The sequence below is a fragment of the Neurospora tetrasperma genome (genome assembly GCF_000213175.1).
Source record: "Neurospora tetrasperma FGSC 2508 unplaced genomic scaffold NEUTE1scaffold_4, whole genome shotgun sequence".
NCBI classification, from domain to species: domain Eukaryota; kingdom Fungi; phylum Ascomycota; class Sordariomycetes; order Sordariales; family Sordariaceae; genus Neurospora; species Neurospora tetrasperma.
This window is the reverse complement of record NW_009799102.1, coordinates 1,362,927-1,383,655: the sequence shown is the minus strand read 5'-3', so window position 1 is coordinate 1,383,655 and position 20,729 is coordinate 1,362,927. Positions and strand designations below refer to the sequence as shown.

Here is a 20,729-nt window from a genome sequence, read left to right as displayed (position 1 = left end):
TGGTGGGGAGGTGTGCTCTTCATTATATGTAAAACGCTCGCACATTATATGTGTATCTGTGCATGGAATAAAAGCTTTATCTTGAATGAAAATGTGTAAACTCGGCAAAACTAACCACAAGGTCGTACATCAAAAGCAGAGCGAATGATATACTAATTTCTTTTAGTGACATGTTAGTGATTGTCTGGCACTTTGATATGGTCTGCCAGATGCTGGTTTTCCAGGTTTCATTTAGTAGACTAGAACTATCATTTAGGAACCTTAGCTGAGCATCCATCATGAATGAATAGGGTAACCCATCAAATATATCTATAAAGGTTAGACAACTTCAAGAACTGAATCCTGAACTATACTCAAAGTATTCTCCCATCCTGAAAAGGCTCATTCAATAACTTGAAGCTAGTTCGCTGTTCTTGGATTGTCTTGCTGTCACTTCAAGTTGTTTCTTTTCCTATCATATATCATTACAACTTAGATAAGTTGACCTAAAACTTGAATAGACTTTATCTGTATTTTTCGTGAACGTGGTGGTGAACGTTTGTTCACTTGTAGATAATTGATCTCCAGGGTCATTCCTGAAGTTATCTAGAGGTATTTGGTAATTCTGATTCAGTCATGGTTATGCTACCAGGCACCGGGTAACTTTCCGGTTCAGAAGCATACTGATGGCACATGAACCTCTTTCCTCTTCCTATTGTTGTCGGTCCTTCATTGTGACAACGTCAACTCGTCAACGTGTCATTCCCGAGCTACCGAGGTACCAATCTAGTAGCAGGTTCGACGGCTAGCATCAGCCGTGCCGTTATGGGCTCATGCACGAGGTAACTTTTGTGGGTGGCTTCTATCTACGGATATACTTGAGATGGTTTGTGTTCTGGGATTGAACTCTCGTTCCTTTCTAGAATTAGAGTATAAATTCAACCCTCCTATCGAGCCTTCCCTTTTGAGATTTACTTTTTTCTTGAACTTCTTGTCTTCAGTCCATGTTAGTTATCGGTAGTACAATCATCGATTGTATATTGTATCCATCCCTGATCAAGCTGTGATAGCACGACATCCAGAAAATTCCATCACTGGTGTAAGTTCAAGTCAATTCAGTCAGGTCTGTGATTTGGCCTACTCATTCACCTCAAGTTCAGGTTCAAGTTCAAGTTCAAGTTCAAGTTCAAGTTCAAGTTGAGGATTCACTGTGACTCCATTGCCTTCATTGCCAGCTCTGTCAGTACTCACCATCTCACATAGGAAAAGTCGAGCAGGATTTCGAGTCATTTCCTAGATGAACACGGTGATAGGAAATCCGACGGATCAATATAGATGTGGTTAGGTTTAGCTTATTGAGGAGGCTGCTTGACTTGTTCCCCGGAGTTTCAACACATTAAAGAATCATGTTAGACGAGAGAATAACGATTGTCGAACTATAACCTTAAAGCCTAACACAGTGGTCGCGAAGAGAATGACCAACAAGACCGACCCATGGCAGTTAGTTCTTTATCAAGAGACTGTTGAATATTCTGCTTGATCAAATCTCGATCTGCCGGGCAACACCAAAGGAAATAAACAAAGCACTTGAACAGACACGAAAATTGAAGTGTTTCAAGGCACCTTCAGCGCCATCCTCCCACCCGTTCCAAACGCACAGTCATACGTTATGTATGATTTATACCATACCGTCATGCCCTAAAGTACCCTGGCTACTCTTGTAGTATACATCAGAGGGTACACGTGGGCTCGAGACAGCAATGGCCCTAAGCTCTAAATATAGGGATGAGGGCTGGCTTCATCTCAGGCTTGCGGGCTCAGCCTGTGATTGACGTAGTATCCACCCAGCAACAATTCTCAACCATGTGTGCAAAAGTTAATAGACTCACATCTAGTGTCAGATGTGAAATCAGGGCATGTTGGGACTGCTCTCGTGTAACAGTCCATACATAGCTTTACCCAGGGGTCATGACGCCACGTGAAAATCCGGATCGACAAAGATCAAAACATGCAGACGTCGTCGACGGTCCGATCCGAACATGGAAAATGGGGTTGCTAGTGGAAACCACCATACCTTGAGCCTATCACGCCTCTTGATCTTGTGCTCTGGTCTCTCACGAAAGCTTCCAAAGGTGACCGACAGATAAGCACCATCTCCTGCAGCAAGAGCGGCGTGGACGTGGCAGAGTCATTGCGGACCGGGTAAAACGGGAGCTTTCCACCTTCATCACGGAAACGCCCAAGTAAAGAGGGGCAATATGATGCAGCGGATCCGATTGGGAACAACCACTTGGTCAAACCCGGCTTTGAATTGCCCTTGTTGAGACACTTTCCCGTCTCCTGCATCCGTGCTCCTTCCTCTCCGTGGGGCTGAAATGAGCATAAATCGCGGGACGGAGAGGAAAAGAACGGGACGGAGAGGAAGGGAAAAGCAAGGCAAGGCAGAGGAAAGAAGACGTCAGGTGATGCTTGCTCGTATGTATCGTCTCCATCCGGCCCTCTTTTCGTGGGGTCAGATCTGAGGATCCGGGGATCTCTGCCCCCAGATCTGGGGCGTGTTCCGGACCCGACACCTGAAGTGGCTTCGAAGAGAGGGGGGGGGGGTTCTGGAAAAGTGGCCCTGTGAAGTACTTCCCAGTCTGTACACAACACGGGGCAGAAACCTGATTTCTGAATGTGGTCACTCTTTTGCATGTCTCTTCAACAGCTTTTCAAAGTTCATTGAACGTGGAAAGAGCTCTGGACTTGAGGCCAGGTGCTCCACTGGGCTGAATTTGAGAGTTCGACACGCTGTGGTTGGTTGCCTTGGCAGCCGAATAACGGATCTCCCAGTGCGCCCTGAAGCCACTGCCGATCCCAGACTTTCCAACTTGTCAACCGCGCAATGAGGATGAGAACGACAGGATTGAAGCCACTTGAGATTCAAATCCTTCAGCTTTTTCAAGCACCGATTCCACGCTTCCCCATGGGGTCGTAGCGCAGCATCGAACCACAGCAATGGAAATGTGTCTCCGATATCGGGTGTGCGGAGTCGCAATGTCGTCAAATTGACCCGATTTTTTTTTTTGATGGAAACTAGATGCCTGCTGGGGCTGTGCGGTTTTTGGAGCTGTTGTGCAGCGGTAGCAATGTTTTGCCTATGTCTTTCTGTTAGCAATGATAAAATAAGATAAAAATGAAAATGCACAAAAAAACATTTCGCTGCTTCAAGCTGTGTTGATACTCATGCCGGTGGTTTGCTCCGGACAATCATCGGACCCTGATAAACCAGTCGGCGCCGTTGGAATCCTTGTTTTGGCAACTGTTTCATCATCAGAACCAAGCAAGTGGAAAGGGTCCTGTCTTGATTCTTGGATTTCTGGGGACTCCGCGGGGATGGGCTGCACAAGTGGGCAAGCTCCGAAGCCCAGCTCGTGGTGTGTTGCAGCACAGACTGCACAACGCACAGCACACCATACATGAACTGGCGGCCACACGTGGCAGATCATTTTCTGCTTTTTGACGAGGCCCGGTCTTGAGGGCGCAAGCCCCAATTGACGCCCGACATGACGCTTGATGTGGCCGTGTCGGTCTGTCCAGTCGGGATGTGAGGCGCAAGTGCTCCGCAATTTTGCAGTGCAGCCAGGAAAATGGCACACCCGCTCCCGCCTTTTGTGTGTGACCCTCATCGGGCATGGACGCGTGCGTGCGTGTGGTCAAATCGTGGAGAGCATGGGGATGGACGCACTGGCGGGCGGGCAAGCCCCAGGGGGGCGCCCCTCTGAAAAACTCCCCATCTTACCTAGGTACCTTGTTCACAGCGCCGCGTGCCGACTGGAGTGGAAAACGGCGCAAAGGAACCCACTTTCTCCCACTCTCTCCCCTCGTTTTCGTTCCCCTTTTCCCCGCGCAAAGGCCCCCGAGTGGACACATGCAGCGGTACATCGTGGCCATTTCCAAGGTTGCGGGTGAGCTCGCGGGGTACCAAAACCAGAAAGTTGGTTGAAGTAAATGCTGTGAGAGTTCAAGATGATGTAAAAAAAGAGGATTGTCATCGCAAGCAGGAAAATGATTGACTGACGAAATGTATGCGAATGACGTGGGAGTCCACAAAAGAGCCTCTCAAGTTGTGTTTCGCAAGGAAATTGCCTCCCTTTTCTTCGCTCTGGGCCTCTGAAAATGCTCACGAGACCACGTTCCGGTTAAATGCATCTATTTATCCAAAATACCCAGCCAATGAGAGGCCGGGCAGCTGTTTATCCTACAGCCGACTCGGTAACAGCTGCTCATAGTTCCTCGGGCCATGACATTGTCGAGCTGGAACACTGAGCAGTATAAGTGATTGCAATGCCCTTATTTCGCGTGAAGAAGTGACACCTGGCGAAGTAATGCTCGTTGAGCCTGTTCAAATCGCAAAAGTCGCAGTCGCAACATGGAAAGAATCTCGAAAAACGCACGAACCAATCGCGCCCGACTCTGGAGGTGACCACAATACACTCAGATTCTCTCCGCGTCCAGCTTCCCCAACATCCCGCAGCGACCCGATGGCCCTTTGGCTTCTCGAACACCCCGTCTCCGGCTCCAACGCATCTCCAGTACTCCAGGTCCGAGAATCTCACCACTCCCCATCGCATCCCCATATTGCTGCCGACTCCGTATCTTGAGCTACCCCCTGGGACCAGAGCAGAGACAGACGATCCCCCACAGCCCAACGAAAAGAAAGGGGGTGCGACGACGCAACGGTACATCACACGACACACACAGCAACGCAGCGCGGTTAGCGGCCCTGTTACCCGATCACCGAGGCACAACAATTCCCCGAGCCGGCGGAGGTACGACAAGATTCCATTGGATCCTCCCATCCGGGGTAAGAGAAAATTTGGTCTGGTCAGGCGGACGGCGGAACGGCGTCAGCACAGTTCAGAAAAAAAAACACGGCATCAGCGTGGCGAAATTGGACCCCCTGGTACGGAACTCCGTTTTTGCGTTTTTTTCGACGACGACGTGGTGGATGTTTTGAGGTTGCGACCTTGCACTGCAAGTCCACAATGCTCACGGAATCCTTTCGGTGTTCTTGATTTGGGAGTGTTGGCACTGGAGACGGGCCGATAAGGGTCTCCAAGCGATGGAGCCTCGGTCTCCACCAATGAAGCGCAGCTCAGGCCATGGTGTTTGCCAAAAATGAACAGGAGACGCGCAGGAGGAAGAGATTTCGCGGCAAAAAAAAAAGTTTTGTCGAGAAAGCAGAGTTTAGAGTAAGTGCACGGCGGTTGACCAAGACGGAGCGACAGGATATGTCGAATTGGGCGTCTGTTTTTGCCTTTTTGAATGCGGTTTCGAGGTGTTTTGTCAGCCGCTTTGAAACAGCCGCGAGAACGGCAGCAAAGTTCCGGTCCCCTGACGAATATGATCTTCATGATTGGATCGGAGTCCGGGTGTTCCCACTTTTTTCTTGGCCAGCTGATCTTGGGTGATTCTGCCCCTGGCAATCTGGCACTCTACTAACGCAGTACGCGGGAATAGCGACCCGGCGGTTTGACCGACAGTGAGATCACCGTCATGCCACCATCTTTACAATTGCCCGGCAACGGCGCTGACCGGTACTGCGAGTGCACCACCGCCCACGCTCGGTAAAGCTACGTTTTGCCAAGCAAGTTGTAGTCGCTTGCTGGCTTCTCACGTTCAGAGGCAATGGGAAAAGTCCAAATGCTCTGTGGGAAGATGTTCTTCAGATGCATTACAACGGCGAGTCTGCCCAAAGGCCACCACTGCAGCGTGGGCAGGATACCATGACATGGACGGTGTTTTGGCGGCGGGCCTTCTATGATGAGATGGAGCCATTACATTGCTGCTTTGCGTTGTTGATGGAGGAAGACGGCCCTTTTTTCTATTAGTTTGGCCGCGGACATGGTCGTCGGTTGGAAACGGTTTGGATTGGCGATCCACCATTCCACAATAACTGACCGTCGTGTGTTAACCGTACGTTGTACTGCGTATTACGAAGGACCAGACTGGAGGACACAAGACCGTGTCGGATTCTCTTGACAATTACACAGTCTGGCAACATCGGGTCGGTAGTATGTAACTCGAAGCGAGTGTCTTGAGTGCCACAACACATGGCGCCGTTGGATACCCAGGAGTTTGTTGATGGAAATCCAGTGTCGGCTAAACAAAAGCACCAGACCATAGCATGTTGAAGGTAATACAGTCTCGTTTGAAGAAGTGTAGCGTAGTAGCCTCAACCATCATCAATGTCATCATTGCAGTAGCAATTGCATTTACAAACTTGGTGGTTGTTCTCGTCGGGCTGCATCCTGGTGGCCCTGACACCGACGTCTGACAGTGTGTGTGAACTAAGCTGAGGCCGAATCCAATCCTCTGGATACGGTGTATGTATCCTCGGTAATCTCTTGTCCAGGCTCCATGAACTGAGTGAGATGGGTAGCAGGGCTTTAATTTGGCCGAACTGTACAGTTTCAAATACGTACTGGCTCTCTTGCTAGCACGGCTCATGTGACAGGGGTCGGTAGAACAGCACAGAAAAATAACGAGACAACGACACTCAACGCAACAAATTAGACAGACTATCTGAAGCCCTCGAAGCGCATAGGGTTGATACCAATTTTGCGCATGAAATTTGAGGACGTGGTGGTTGAGTTGTGCATAGTGAAGTTCCGCGCTAACGCACGTTCCAGTGCAAGGGGAAAAGTGTACATGGTAATTGACGCAGCCGTTCGTCTTGTATGCAGGTGGAATTTACCATAGTAAGAGGAATTTGATGATGTCCGTTTCTGTAACATTCAGCGAACAGAAACTTCAAAAACCTCTCAGTGGAATACACCAGGTTTTCTGGTGGATGTCTGGCAGAGGGAGCCCCATCCAGGATCTTGTAAGCGCAGGTGGCTAGGGCCCAATGCGACCGGAAATTGGATGAGATTCAGCAGGATCGTGTTCATCGTTTTCGGAATGTTGTGCCGAGGGTCTACGATTCAACGTCACTGGTCCCCTTTTGACCATATCGAAGCCCTGCAAACAGATGGAAAGTGTAGTGTAGTCCCTTGCAGCCGTTTCTCGTAATCTTCATCGGTGCTTCTGGGGTTCTGCTTTTTGGAAGACCGCAAAAGGAACACTGGTGACACTTCACGAGTTTGTGGCGATCATTTCACGGGATGAAGTTTCTTTTGGGTTGGCACGTTGGAGCTGTGCCCCCAAGACGTTTTAGCGCCGCGGTAGGTTGACGGGTCTTGGCCTTCGTTGGGATGAGAGGAGCCGCATCTCGGCACATTCCCGCTCTTTTTGGTTACAGTACGTACCGCCAAGACTTTAGAGCCCGCTAATGGACTCGAGGATTGTCGACGTCATCCGAAAACTGCAAAAGGCTTTGGAAAAACGTTGGCGGACGAAAAATTCCAGGCCGGCGCCAGGGCGCTCCTTACCTGGACATGCCGACGGCCAGGGATTGTACCTTTTCGGCATCAATGACGGCACTAAACTTCTTTCACCTTTGTAACTTTTGTAATTTGCATACGCAGAGTAGGTATTCTCAACGGGCGTCCGACGGGCGTCTGATTTTGAGGGCGAGTTCTCCTTCTCGCATTGCTCATGGCACTGCACTGAACCGGGCCCAAATCCCCTTCGCTTCCTCCCACCGCCGAAATCATCAGATACATGAGGCGTCGCCATCTCCTTTTCAAACCAGATGACCATCACGGTTTTATTCTGCAGTAATCTGCCGAGCCATCTCACCGGATGCCTTGTGTTGTGTTTTGCAGCAGGGTTTCACGCCCGGAACAAAATGTGGCAACTGCACCAATCGTTTTGAACCGCGCTTGCGATTTGTCGGTGGCGTACTCCATTTGGTGGCACTTGCGCTTTGGCCTCAATCGGGAAAGAGGAGCCATGTAAGTGCAGCATCGAAATTGTAGAGGTACCTTAGGTACCTGGATTCACGATCTGAGGTGAACTTTTTCAAGTGAGGTTTGCCGCTGGTTGAGGATCTGGACCACAACACTCCGGGCCAGAGTTCACCGAGTCAAGGAGAAATGGCGACTGCGTGCTCTGGAGCATGCCTTTCCCCCCAAACAGAGTCGAAGGGAAGCCTTGGGTTCAAGGAAACAGCAGTCGGGCCGTCCGTCTCTCTTTCCACTTCTCAAACGGAAGGGCCGAGAACCTGAACCGGCATTGCATTTTTTTCACGTTACGGTCATGTAACAGCCAACGGTGCCCGATCCCCGGTCTCTTCGGCTCTCTGGGGGAGTGTGCAGAAGGTTTTTTAGCGTAATGTGGGCAAATGGTACGGGGATGTCTCCAGACGTGCGAGATGTGGGAGCAGGCTGGAGAGATGGTACCTTCTCCGTAACTCTCTGCATTGCATCAGCATCCCCAGTCGAGCCCCCCCGCGCCCACTCTGCCGCACCCACACGCACCCCGTCCTTTGGGAGACTTTCGAGATGCACACCCCCCCTTCTTTTTTCCCCTGCTCGCGACCCGACATATGTCGATTGTGGAGTCTGGTCTTCTGACATGAACCCTCTGTACCTTCCCTGCTTCTTTCAACCTCGATCGACCTTTCCTAGGCCATGCACTGCGTGGGTCGGCGTCGATGGATCCCCAGCTTTTAGGTCATTTCCAATTCACCGACTCGCAGCTGCTTCTTTCCCCAGTTTAAGCATCCAACAATTGGGGCCCCGATGGCAACTCGAGGGACATAAATGTAAGGCCCTGTCCACACTCGGAATACTTCTTCTCATCATCTCGTGTTCTTTTGAACCTCCATTCTTCAAACAACTTCCACTCCTCCATCAAAGCCTTTAAAGGTTCACACTCCTACCATCCACCATCCACCATCCACTGTTTGGTCGTTGGAGTATCTACCACTTTTCGCTGTTATCAGCTACCTTTCTCCACCCAACCAAGATCTCGAACAACGGATGAAAGACTTGAGGATATAAATACAACGATACGATCACAACAATGGGTCTCTTTTCGAAAAAGTCGGCTGCGCCGCAGACCCAATCACAAGATGAGATCGATCTCGCTGCTGAGCAGAAGGTCACTTTCCGTGCCGTCTTCCTCGGTGTTGTCGCCTCCGTAGGTGGCTTCATGTTTGGCTACGTCAGGTACGTTTTCCCTTGGCACCCCTGTTGCCCCATTGACATGGTACATGGTTACTGACCTTTTATGGACAACAGTGGTCAAATTTCTGGTTTCTTCGACATGGAAGACTTCGGTCGCCGGTTCGGTAACTACCAAGACGCGGATGGCTGGGTCTTTTCAGCATACCGCCAGGGTGCCATCGTCGCCCTCCTCCCTGCTGGTGCCCTCCTTGGTTCGCTCGTTGCTGGCAGAATTGCGGATACTCTTGGTCGCCGTATCGCCATCTCTGCCTCCGCCCTTTTCTCCTGCATCGGAACAATTATTGAGATCGCCTCCACCACGCACTGGGCCCAGTTTGCGGTCGGTCGTCTTATCACCGGTGTTGGTATCGGTGCTCTCTCCGTCGTCGTCCCGATGTACCAGTCTGAGTCCGCGCCCGCCATTCTCCGTGGTATCCTCGTCTCGTGCTACCAGCTCTTCATCACTCTTGGTATCTGGACCGCTGAGATGATCAACTACGGTACTCACGATCTCAGCTCCTCCGCCTCTTGGCGTATTCCCAACGGTATCTCCTTCCTCTGGGCCTTGGTTCTCGGTGGCGGAATATTGTTCCTTCCCGAGTCTCCCCGTTATGCCTACCGTGTTGGTCGTGAGGACGAAGCTCGCAACACCATTGCCCGCCTTGCCGGTCTCGAGCCCAGCGCCCGCTCTGTCAACATGCAAATCGATGAGATCCGTATGAAGCTCGAGGAGGAGAAGGCTGGTGCCGACACCAAGTGGTACGAGATCTTCGGACCTGCTCTGTTGCGCCGCACCCTCATTGGTATCATTCTTCAATCTGGCCAGCAGCTTACTGGTGCCAACTTCTTCTTCTACTACGGAACCACGATTTTCAAGGCTACTGGTTTGAGCGACTCTTACGTTACCCAGATCATTCTTGGTTCCGTCAACGCTGGATGCACTGTTGCTGGTCTCTGGGTTGTCAAGAATGTTGGCCGCCGCAAGGCCCTTATCGGTGGTGCCCTCTGGATGACCATGTGCTTCCTGGTCTACTCTTTCGTCGGTAGATTTGTGCTCGACCCCGTCAACCCGGCTAGCACTCCTCAGGCCGGCAACGTCCTCATCGTCTTCTCCTGCTTCTTCATCGTCGCCTTTGCCACCACTTGGGGTCCTCTCGTCTGGGCCGTCGTTGCTGAGCTCTACCCTGCTCGCTACCGTGCTCCTGCCATGGCCTTGGCCACCGCTTCCAACTGGCTGTGGAACTTCCTCATGTCTCTCTTCACGCGCCCCATCACCGACTCCATTGGCTACTTCTATGGCTTGGTGTTCGCCGGATGCTGCCTTGCCCTCGCCGCATTCGTTTGGCTCTTTGTGATCGAGTCCAAGGACCGCACCCTTGAGGAGATCGAGACCATGTACAACCAGAAGGTCAGCCCTAGGCACTCCAGCCACTGGCACGCTGAGGTCCCTTCGGGCTCGCGTGATGCGGAGGAGAAGCCCGAGGTTCACAGTGGTTCTGCGACAACCTCGAGCCATGGAGAGGTTTAGAATGCGTCCAAGTGAAACGGTTCTCGTTCTGAAACGAATTCAGAGGTTGCGAGAGTCGATTAGGGATTGTATGATGACTTGGCATGCACCAAAAATGGAATGCAGTAGTCAGTCATGGTAATTGGGTTTGAAAGGATAATGAAATGCATGGTTTAGTTGTGGTAATGTGATTTTTTCAAGGATAATGAAATGCATAGTTATTTGGCAATTGGTGTTTTTCGGAAGGGTCTATGGAATGGACATTGCATTCTTGATAGCACACACACAATAGATCTTGATGTGTACGCTTACATCCAAATCCACTGCATCTTGGTTCAACTCGTGATTCCTATGACTCCTTTTAATCCGGAGACATTGCCTAGCAACTGGCAATTACTGCCTGCCCTTGTATTGCACCGGGCGTACTGCTGGCTCTTGGTATCCACTCGCCAGGTGTTCCTCAAAGTACCTACACCGCGAGAGCCGGCTTGGCGTTTCGCACGGCAAGACATTTATCATCTTACCGTCGTTTTTCTTTGAACTCAAGTAAGTACCAATCCGGGGCATGGATCCAATTCAATCCGCGACTCAGACCGTGGACAGAAGGGGAGAATGATTGATGATGCCAGTCATGCCTGCGAGTGATGATGCTGAAGAGGAGGAAGGAGGAGAGAGCTGACGTCGACACTCTGATGGGGGAATTGCTGAGGGGAGGGCTCAGAATTTGAGTTAAATTGGTCGTGTTTGAGAGGTTGGTGACGGATTACATTGCTCCAAGGGCCGAAGGGCAGAAGATGTGGCCTGAACATTGCTGTGTCTGTGTAGGGTTATGCGTATGTGCTTACGAGATCGATAGCGTGTTCTTTACCCAAGTAAAGTAGGAGGTAGGGCTCGCCGAGTGTGGCTGACGATGTTGATGGTGCTGGTTGTGAGGTGCCGCAGTGGTAGCTGCTTGGTGTTTGATTGCTTTGGGTGTTTAACGCTGTCATTGTCTTCGTGGGATGTGTGTCTACCACCATGTAGCCACCTACCACCGGCCTCTTGGAGGGAGTCCTTGTGTTCGGTCAGTGAGGCAAGAAAGAAAATGAGTCGTTGAGGTAGACCTTATCTACAAACCCTCGATGCTCCCCGAAGTAGGACAGAAGGTAACTCCGAGCTTGTTAACCAGCTGGCTGAGCCGTTGGCGTTGATGCTACACCATCTCAAGGGAATGAGTGTCTAGGCCAACGGGCGTGATGGTTTTTACAATCGGGAGATAGCTGGTTTAGCCATTTCTGTCTATGGTCAATGGTAAATGGCGTTAGAAACGAGGCCCGAACCATACATTCAGGGGTTACCGACCAATCAAGAGACGCGAGTAGAGATGAGCTTTGTTTAGCTACCTCTAGCCTGCGGCTCTACTTGTGAACTTTGATTGGAGCTCCCCGTAGGGTGCGATCGCGCGTTTCTCGTTCACGGATACTCGTTGGGTTGTCATGAGCCGTTTGCAAGAGCTGTCCAGACGCGCGAGCCAGTACGCGTTCAAGCATGACGGATGGTGTGTGGTCACGGATGGCGAGTGGTCAGGACAAGGGCTCGCGATCAGGACATAATGAGCGTGCCGTATCATTCATAGGGCTGAAGGCAGCATCGCGGGGAAATGCAAATCAGCGGAACGGCGCGAGATCGCGCCATAGGATGGGAGTGGTGGGAGCTTGTTCACTTGGAGGAAAGGTAGGGGATGAAGCTACAGCCAGGCAATACCCAATGTTTTACTTCCAGTCATTCGTCTTCATATCGTGACTCTTTAGCGATGAGTGGCGCCGAGCATGGCGTGTCAATAGTTCTGACGTTGCAAAGCGCAAACAAAGGTGAGGCGTTAGGTAGACATAGAAAAGCGAAAAGGTATGTTCGACGGCTAAACTGGCCAAACTGGTATCGGAGAAAACCGCAACTCAGATCCAAGAGGAACCAAAGATCGTGCACAAGTAGAACTAATCACTTGTAAGCAGTCGCGTAGTCAAGGTGGTGGTGTTATTGTGAGACTTGAAGTTGTGGAAGGGACGGGAAGAATAAAGGAGGGGCATCATCCGCGAATCTGTGGGGAGTAAAGGGTCCGAGTGTGGGAAGTACTGAAAGGGTTTTCTATATCTTGCTGGCATCCTCTGTCGGCAAACTGTGGCCGAGATTGGCGGGCAGTAAGACCTCTGCTGCTTAACTTTGGTGTTAGGGTTGAGTTAAGGTACGCCAATAAGGTACTTATAAGTTCCGGTCCTGGTACTTGACGACATCCTCCACTCCGCTTTCGGAAGCGGGAAGGAGCCTCAGGGGATCCGCTCAATTTTTTGGATGATGCTTGTCTGGAGAACTGAGTCACGGCGAACCAGCACAGCACAGCTTCTCTCTCTGCCTTGTTGTCTTTTTCCCCTCACCACCAAAGACAAAGCTCCTGTATGCGGGAGGCGTGTTGATTACATCTTTACACACACATCCCATCTCCCACTCTCAAACACCCAGTGATTGCCCCACCGTCCCGCAAGGTGGCCGCCATACACCTTGGCTTTATGCGGCTCTCAATCTAACCACCTCCTAATCAATCTGCACCGCCGTCCGCAGTCACTGCAGTCGCTGCCGTCACGGTCCAGAAGCCCTTCGCCATGGCTGAGTCCATCTCTAATCCTACCCGGATCAACATCCTGGGCAAGGACAACATCATCATTGACCACGGCATCTGGCTGAACTTCGTCGCCCAGGACCTCCTCCAGAACATCAAGTCCTCCACCTACATCCTCATCACCGACACGAACCTCTACAAGACTTACGTGCCCCCTTTCCAGTCCGTTTTCGAGAAGGCTGCTCCCCAAGATGTCCGCCTTCTTACCTATGCCATCCCTCCCGGCGAGTACTCCAAGGGCCGCGACACCAAGGCCGAGATCGAGGACTGGATGCTCTCGCACCAATGCACTCGCGACACCGTCATCATTGCCCTCGGTGGCGGCGTCATTGGCGACATGATCGGCTACGTCGCCGCTACCTTTATGCGCGGCGTCCGCTTCGTCCAGTGCCCGACCACCCTCCTCGCCATGGTCGACTCCTCCATCGGCGGCAAGACTGCCATTGACGTGCCCATGGGCAAGAACCTGATCGGCGCCTTCTGGCAGCCCGAGCGCATCTACATCGACCTCACCTTCCTTAACACACTGCCCGTCCGCGAGTTCATCAACGGCATGGCCGAGGTCATCAAGACCGCCGCCATTTGGGACGAGACCGAGTTTACCGCCCTCGAAGAGAACGCAAAGGCCATCCTCGAGGCCGTCCGCTCCAAGAACAAGTCGGCCGACCGTCTGGCCCCCATCCGCGACATCCTCAAGCGCATCGTTCTCGGTTCGGCCCGCGTCAAGGCCGAGGTTGTCTCGTCGGACGAGAGAGAAGGCGGACTCCGCAACTTGCTCAACTTTGGACACTCCATTGGTCATGCTTATGAGGCGATCCTGACTCCTCAGGTCCTCCACGGCGAAGCGGTTGCCATTGGCATGGTCAAGGAAGCTGAGCTTGCCCGCTTCCTCGGCGTCCTCCGCCCCAGCGCCGTTGCTCGCCTTTCCAAGTGCATTGCCAGCTACGACCTGCCTACCTCTCTGCAGGACAAGCGCATCGTCAAGCTTACTGCCGGAAAGGAGTGCCCAGTTGATGTGCTTCTCCAGAAGATGGCCGTTGACAAGAAGAACGAGGGCCGCAAGAAGAAGATTGTCCTACTTTCCGCCATCGGAAAGACCTATGAGCCCAAGGCCAGCGTCGTCGAGGACCGTGCCATTCGCATTGTTCTCTCGCCTTGCATCAGGGTCTTCGCTGGTGTACCCAAGGATCTCAACGTCAGCGTCACCCCCCCTGGATCCAAGAGTATCTCCAACCGTGCCCTTATTCTGGCTGCTCTTGGTGAGGGTACCACCCGCATTCATAACTTGCTCCATTCCGACGACACCCAGGTCATGCTCAACGCCGTCGCGCAGCTCCAGGGTGCCTCCTTCTCTTGGGAGGAGGGTGATGTGCTCGTCGTCAAGGGCAACGGTGGCAGGTTGCAGGCTACCTCGACCCCTCTGTATCTGGGTAATGCGGGAACCGCTTCTCGGTTCTTGACCTCCGTGGCGGCTCTTTGCAACCCTTCCGATGTCAACTCCACTGTCTTGACTGGCAATGCCCGCATGAAGCAGAGACCCATCGGTGCTCTCGTTGATGCCCTGCGTGCCAACGGCGTCGGTGTCAAGTACCTTGAGAAGGAACACAGTTTGCCCGTGCAAGTTGATGCTGCTGGCGGCCTTGCCGGCGGTGTTATGGAGCTTGCTGCCACCATCTCGTCCCAGTACGTCTCCTCGCTCTTGATGGCTGCCCCCTACGCCCGCGAGCCCGTCACCCTTCGCCTGGTTGGCGGTAAGCCCATCTCCCAGCCCTACATCGACATGACCATCGCAATGATGGCTTCGTTTGGTGTACAAGTTCAGCGATCTGCTGAGGATCCCAACACCTACTATATCCCCCAGGGCACCTACAAGAACCCCGAAACCTATGTCGTTGAGAGCGATGCCAGCTCTGCTACCTACCCTCTCGCCATTGCCGCCATCACTGGCACTACCTGCACCGTCCCCAACATTGGCTCCAAGTCGCTCCAGGGTGATGCTCGCTTCGCCATTGAGGTTCTCCGTCCCATGGGCTGCACCGTCGAGCAGACTGACGTCTCTACCACCGTTACTGGCCCTCCAATTGGCACTCTCAAGGCCATCCCGCACGTCGATATGGAGCCCATGACTGATGCTTTCCTCACTGCGTCCGTGCTCGCCGCTGTTGCCTCTGGCACCACTCAGATTACTGGCATTGCCAATCAGAGAGTCAAAGAGTGCAACCGCATCTTGGCGATGAAGGACCAGCTTGCCAAGTTCGGCGTGCACTGCAATGAGCTCGAGGACGGTATTGAAGTGATTGGCATCCCTTACACTGAGCTGAAGAACCCAACGGGGGGCATCTACTGCTACGACGATCACCGTGTGGCCATGAGCTTTAGCGTCCTCTCCACCATCTCGCCCCACCCGGTACTCATCCTTGAGCGTGAGTGTACTGGCAAGACATGGCCCGGATGGTGGGATACCATGTCCAACTACTTCAAGGTCCATCTCGAGGGCGAGGAGGAGCCACACAGCAGCCACGTATCCCACGAGAAGCCTCGGAAGGGTAACCCCAAGTCTATCTTCATCATCGGTATGCGTGGCGCTGGCAAGTCCACCGCTGGCAAGTGGATGTCCGAGGTTCTCAACCGACCTCTCATCGATCTCGATCATGAGCTCGAGAGGAGAGAGGGCCAAACGATTCCCGAGATCATTCGCAGCGAGCGGGGCTGGGAAGGCTTCAGAAAGGCTGAGCTCGAACTCCTTGAGGATGTGATCAAGAACAACCCTACCGGACACATCTTCTCCTGCGGTGGCGGTATTGTGGAGACAGAGGCTGCCCGAAAGATGTTGCTTTCCTACAGCCAAAATGGTGGTATTGTCCTTCTAGTCCATCGTGATACCGACCAAGTTGTCGAGTACCTCATGAGGGACAAGTCCCGCCCCGCCTACTCCGAGAACATTCGGGAGGTCTACTATCGTCGCAAGCCCTTCTTTGAGGAGTGCAGCAACTTCCGCTACTACAGCCCTCATCCCGATGGGTCAAAGGCCCTTACCGAACCACCCTTCGACTTCAGCCAGTTCCTCTCCGTCATCTGTGGGCACAGCAACCACCTCGAGGAAGTGAAGAAGAAGCCTCATTCTTTCTTCGTCTCCCTCACAGTCCCCAACGTATCTAAGGCATTGGACATCATCCCTAAGGTGGTTGTGGGCTCAGATGCCGTAGAACTGCGTGTAGACTTGCTGGAGGATTACGATCCGGAATTTGTGGCCAAGCAGGTTGCGCTTCTTCGGTCGGCCGCGAGGATTCCTATCGTCTACACTGTCCGCACTGTCAGCCAAGGCGGCAAGTTCCCCGACGCCGATTATGAGTTGGCCCTCAAGCTTTACCGCACTGGCCTGCAGGCTGGTGTGGAATATCTCGATCTGGAGATGACCATGCCAGACGAGGTCATTGAAGCCGTGACGAATGCAAAGGGTTATACCCATATCATTGCCTCTCACCATGACCCCAAGGCAACACTCTCCTGGAAGAACGGCGGTTGGGTCCAGTACTACAACAAAGCCCTGCAACATGGTGATGTTGTCAAGCTCGTTGGTGTCGCCCGCGAACTTGCTGACAACTTTGCCCTAGCACGTTTCAAGGCCAGCCTCGCTGCTGCTCATGACAAGCCTCTCATTGCTTTGAACATGGGTGCAGCTGGCAAGCTGAGCCGCGTACTCAATGGCTTCCTGACTCCAGTTTCCCACCCAGCCCTGCCGTCCAAGGCTGCTCCAGGTCAGCTCTCGGCGGCTGAGATCCGTCAGGCGCTGGCTCTTATCGGCGAGCTCGAGCCTCGGTCTTTCCACCTTTTCGGAAACCCCATCTCGGCTTCGCGATCACCCGCCCTTCACAATGCTCTCTTCCGCGACAACGGCCTGCCTCATCAGTATTCCCTCTTCGAGACTGATAACGCTGCTGACGTCAAAGACCTGATCCAGGCTCCTGGGTTTGGTGGAGCGTCGGTAACCATTCCTCTCAAGCTTGACATCATGCCTTTGCTGGATGAGGTGTCTGATGCTGCCAAGGTCATTGGCGCGGTCAATACCATCATTCCTGTTCGCAACGGTGACAAGGTAACTCTTCGCGGTGACAACACTGACTGGATGGGCATGGTGTATGCGCTCCGCAACGCCGGCGTCGTCAAGTGCTCCAAGGAGTCTCCGACCGCCGGTATGGTTGTCGGAGCTGGCGGAACCACCCGAGCTGCTGTCCACGCTTTGCATGACCTTGGCTTTGCCCCAATCTACGTCGTTGCTAGAAACGCCGACCGCGTCAAGGCTCTTGCGGAGTCATTCCCTGCCGAATACGACATCCGCTCGTTGAGCACGCCGGAAGAGGTCGCGGCCGAGTCCACTGCCCAGCCTTCGGTCGTGATCAGCACCATCCCCGCCGACAAGCCCATTGACCAGAGCATGCGTGAGGTCATTGTTGCTTCTCTTCGTCACCCGTCGGTCGCGGATGGAAAGCATGTCCTGCTGGAGATGGCCTACACCCCGCGCCACACCCCCCTCATGCAGCTGGCGGAGGATGCGCACTGGCAGACGATTCCCGGACTTGAAGTTCTCGCCGCTCAGGGCTGGTATCAGGTATGTAACTTTTTTTCTTCTGTGCCTTCACATGACATTGAATGCTAACCCGCTATTTTTCCAGTTCCAACTCTGGACCGGAATCACCCCGATCTACACCGATGCGCAGGCGGCTGTCATGGGTAACTAGAGTATGGATTACCTTGTTGGGTGGTGAAGGAGATGGGTGAGTAGGAGCTAGCCTAGTCTTCTAGGGTGTGTTTCAATTCTTTCTGTTCACATTGTGCTGGCAAGTACTTGCGGCATTCAAAAGTTATGTCAAGAATTCACTTGTTATGGTATTCAGGTCCAAATAACATCAATCTGGCTAATGATGTGCTTACCGAGCTTACGTGAAGACATTTACTGCGGACTTATCCCCTATCTTTGTGATTCCTCATCCAAAAGACTTGGTATATCAACTCACCTCCTTCTATGAACACAAGGACGGCGGCAGCAGCAGTACAGTTGATCTAATACCTTGCTCTTTGTTTGTTTATCTGTGTAAATAAATCTACATTGCAAGCACTGCCTCTTCCAAAACTACTTTGGTATTTTGTTAAGTACTTACGCTTCCTACCTACAGTGCTTGTTTCGACTTGGTCAACCTTATGTTGTAATGGCCTGTCATGGACGTTCGGTGTATGTCGTTGTGGTTGGTGATGGCACCTAGATAGGTAGGCAATGGTCGTGGAAGGAAGGATGGATGGAAACCTGCAAAGTAACGGTGTTGATACTACAGAAGGTGTTCGCTGCATACATACCACCCCATCCCCCCTTCTAAAGGATACATCGTTGGTGGGGAATTTGGGGGTTTTACGAGATTCATCAGGTGCGTAGTATGTAGTAGTGGAATGTGTTGATAATGACCTAGGTTAAGGGGTTTGGTTGCTAGGTAGGTACATACACTAGTGTAGAGACATACAACACTGACCGGGGGGAACAAGAACCTCACTCACAGAGAGCAGAAAGTTCGATTGGTAAAGTGATATGTAGCAGGAGCAGCAACCGTTCGTGTAGACAATCGTTCGAGTCCAATCACCATTAACATGGGAATCCTCCAAACAACCAACATCCTTGAACGTCGTATGCATGGAAGCCTTCTAGAAAAAAAAACAAGAAACCCGAAGCTGAATAGATTAAAACTAGATTAACCGTACCAAACTTTTCACCATTCCTTTCCTTGGCCGTGGGTTGATGTTGCAGTAGTAGTACTGCGATGTAGTATTAGTATGCAGTAGCAGTAGTAGCCTGGCTTCTAGAATACATATAGAAGCGAGCGCAACTACGACGCTGCTCTGATCCCTCGCTTTTTGGGGGAGGGAGGGGGGTTCACACGCGGATCGCCTTACACCGTACGGGATGTCCGAACCAGTCTGGTCTCGTGCTTGGAACGACATATCCTGTGATGTGATATGTAACCGGTAAGACAAAAAAAGAGTGATTGATGTCGGAGGTCGAATCGGCAGGTACCTAACCTATCTCGAGTAAGTAACTTGCTCTGAACAAATGCTTAAGCAGGGGTGCGGCTAGGAACCCGGAAGTTTTGATACACATTACGACACATTACGACGACACGACACGATACAACACAACACCACAAGATATCGGATGCAGCAAAGGCTTACGTTGCTTACTTCAATGGTTGTGGGGCTGGCCCCCAAAGGTTTGTCTGTAGTGCCCTTTCCCGATTGATAATGAGGGTGTTTTGTCTGATTACTAGTGTAGATCTTTCTATGCCAGTGGGAGTTTCGGATATAGGAGGGAAGAAAAGAGAAAGGAACCCAAGGTTGATTTTCAGCTGTAGGATGGGAAATGAACGCGATGGACTAGAACAAAGGATTCAGGAACTCAAGGCCAGGGAGTAAGGTACACACAAAAAAAGACACTTCAAGAATACCCTACTTGGGAGGAAGTTGCTTTCCAGAATGGACAAATACCACTTTAACTTCCAGTAACACTGATGTGTAGAGTACCTTGGTTAGCCAGTGCCTCACAGGGAGCTTAGCACCCCTCGGCCCACGTTTCTTGAAGAAGTGTTGTGTTCCGATTTTGATGGACAGGAAGCAAAAAGCATGAACACGATGTCCCAAAGCCAAAGGACCAAACGGCCACGCTTCAGTTTCTTCGGAGTTTCCCTTGGCTGCCTTGCGTGGATGTAGGTACATAGGTAGTCTGGACCTTTTATCCTGCAAGGGACAAACAATCTACTACCTACCTGTCGACTCACAGCGATATAAGGCAAAGAAAGCATGGTACAAAAGAGCCACACTTACCTGCTTTCCTATTACGTATAGAGCGACTCGGTAGGATACCCACATCCAGACATATCTTGCGTTGTCTTCTTTTTCGCCACGGTGCAAGGTACGTCAACTCGCTTCAGGCTTCCTAGTAATAAGCGCGGGGGGTTGTTCCCCTGGTTCTTGGATCTTGGTTAGTTCCAGATTCTCTGTCAACCAAAGATGGAAAATCGGAAAGGATTGCCATGTGGAGATAATGTTTGCCGGTGGCTACCTAACCAAAACCCTCCGAATCAAGATATATACTTCATTCGCGCTTGAGTGAGCTAAAAAAGTAGGTGCGCATGTAGGTATGTACGTACTGCCCAAGCAGGTAGTTCGCATCGGCGGTTGAGAACTTGTGAGAATTATAGGTTTTGACGGTGGTTCGTGTGACACGCCTCGTCTTGTCCAAGGTCAGGCTATGAGGGAGGTACCTTGGAGATATAGGTGGTATGACTGGGCACAGAATCTGTCGAGGAGAAGTGGCATGCATGAGTACTAGTGATGGTGGCTATAGGTAGTTCGTCTTCGGTATATGGAAATGAAAAGGTTGCTCTTTGGGGCGATATCTTGCGGTCATGGAAGGAGCCTTTTATGATACCCATTGGTTGTTGTTCGTGTGTAG

At 51.9% G+C, this 20,729-nt stretch overlaps 3 protein-coding genes across 3 annotated transcripts; 2 read left to right on the top strand and 1 right to left on the bottom strand.

Annotated features, from left to right (window-relative positions):
* Positions 1-8,565: 8,565 nt before the first annotated feature.
* Positions 8,566-10,918, top strand: NEUTE1DRAFT_64970 (uncharacterized protein; the record flags this gene model as incomplete). Its single annotated transcript, XM_009853731.1, has 2 exons — positions 8,566-9,077; positions 9,150-10,918. 2 exons carry the CDS (start codon positions 8,932-8,934, stop codon positions 10,600-10,602), a joined length of 1,599 nt encoding a protein of 532 aa, XP_009852033.1.
* A 1,455-nt stretch (positions 10,919-12,373) lies between these two features.
* NEUTE1DRAFT_147102 (uncharacterized protein) lies at positions 12,374-18,359 on the top strand (the record flags this gene model as incomplete). The annotated part of the gene is made up of 3 exons (XM_009853730.1): positions 12,374-12,431; positions 13,177-17,843; positions 17,908-18,359. The coding sequence occupies 3 exons, from the start codon at positions 12,374-12,376 to the stop codon at positions 17,971-17,973; spliced, it is 4,791 nt and encodes a 1,596-aa protein (XP_009852032.1).
* Positions 18,360-19,455: 1,096 nt separating this feature from the next.
* NEUTE1DRAFT_122974 (uncharacterized protein) lies at positions 19,456-20,446 on the bottom strand (the record flags this gene model as incomplete). The annotated part of the gene is made up of 5 exons (XM_009853729.1): positions 19,456-19,651; positions 19,712-19,782; positions 20,099-20,166; positions 20,197-20,238; positions 20,425-20,446. The coding sequence occupies 5 exons, from the start codon at positions 20,444-20,446 to the stop codon at positions 19,456-19,458; spliced, it is 399 nt and encodes a 132-aa protein (XP_009852031.1).
* Between the last annotated feature and the right edge of the window lie 283 nt (positions 20,447-20,729).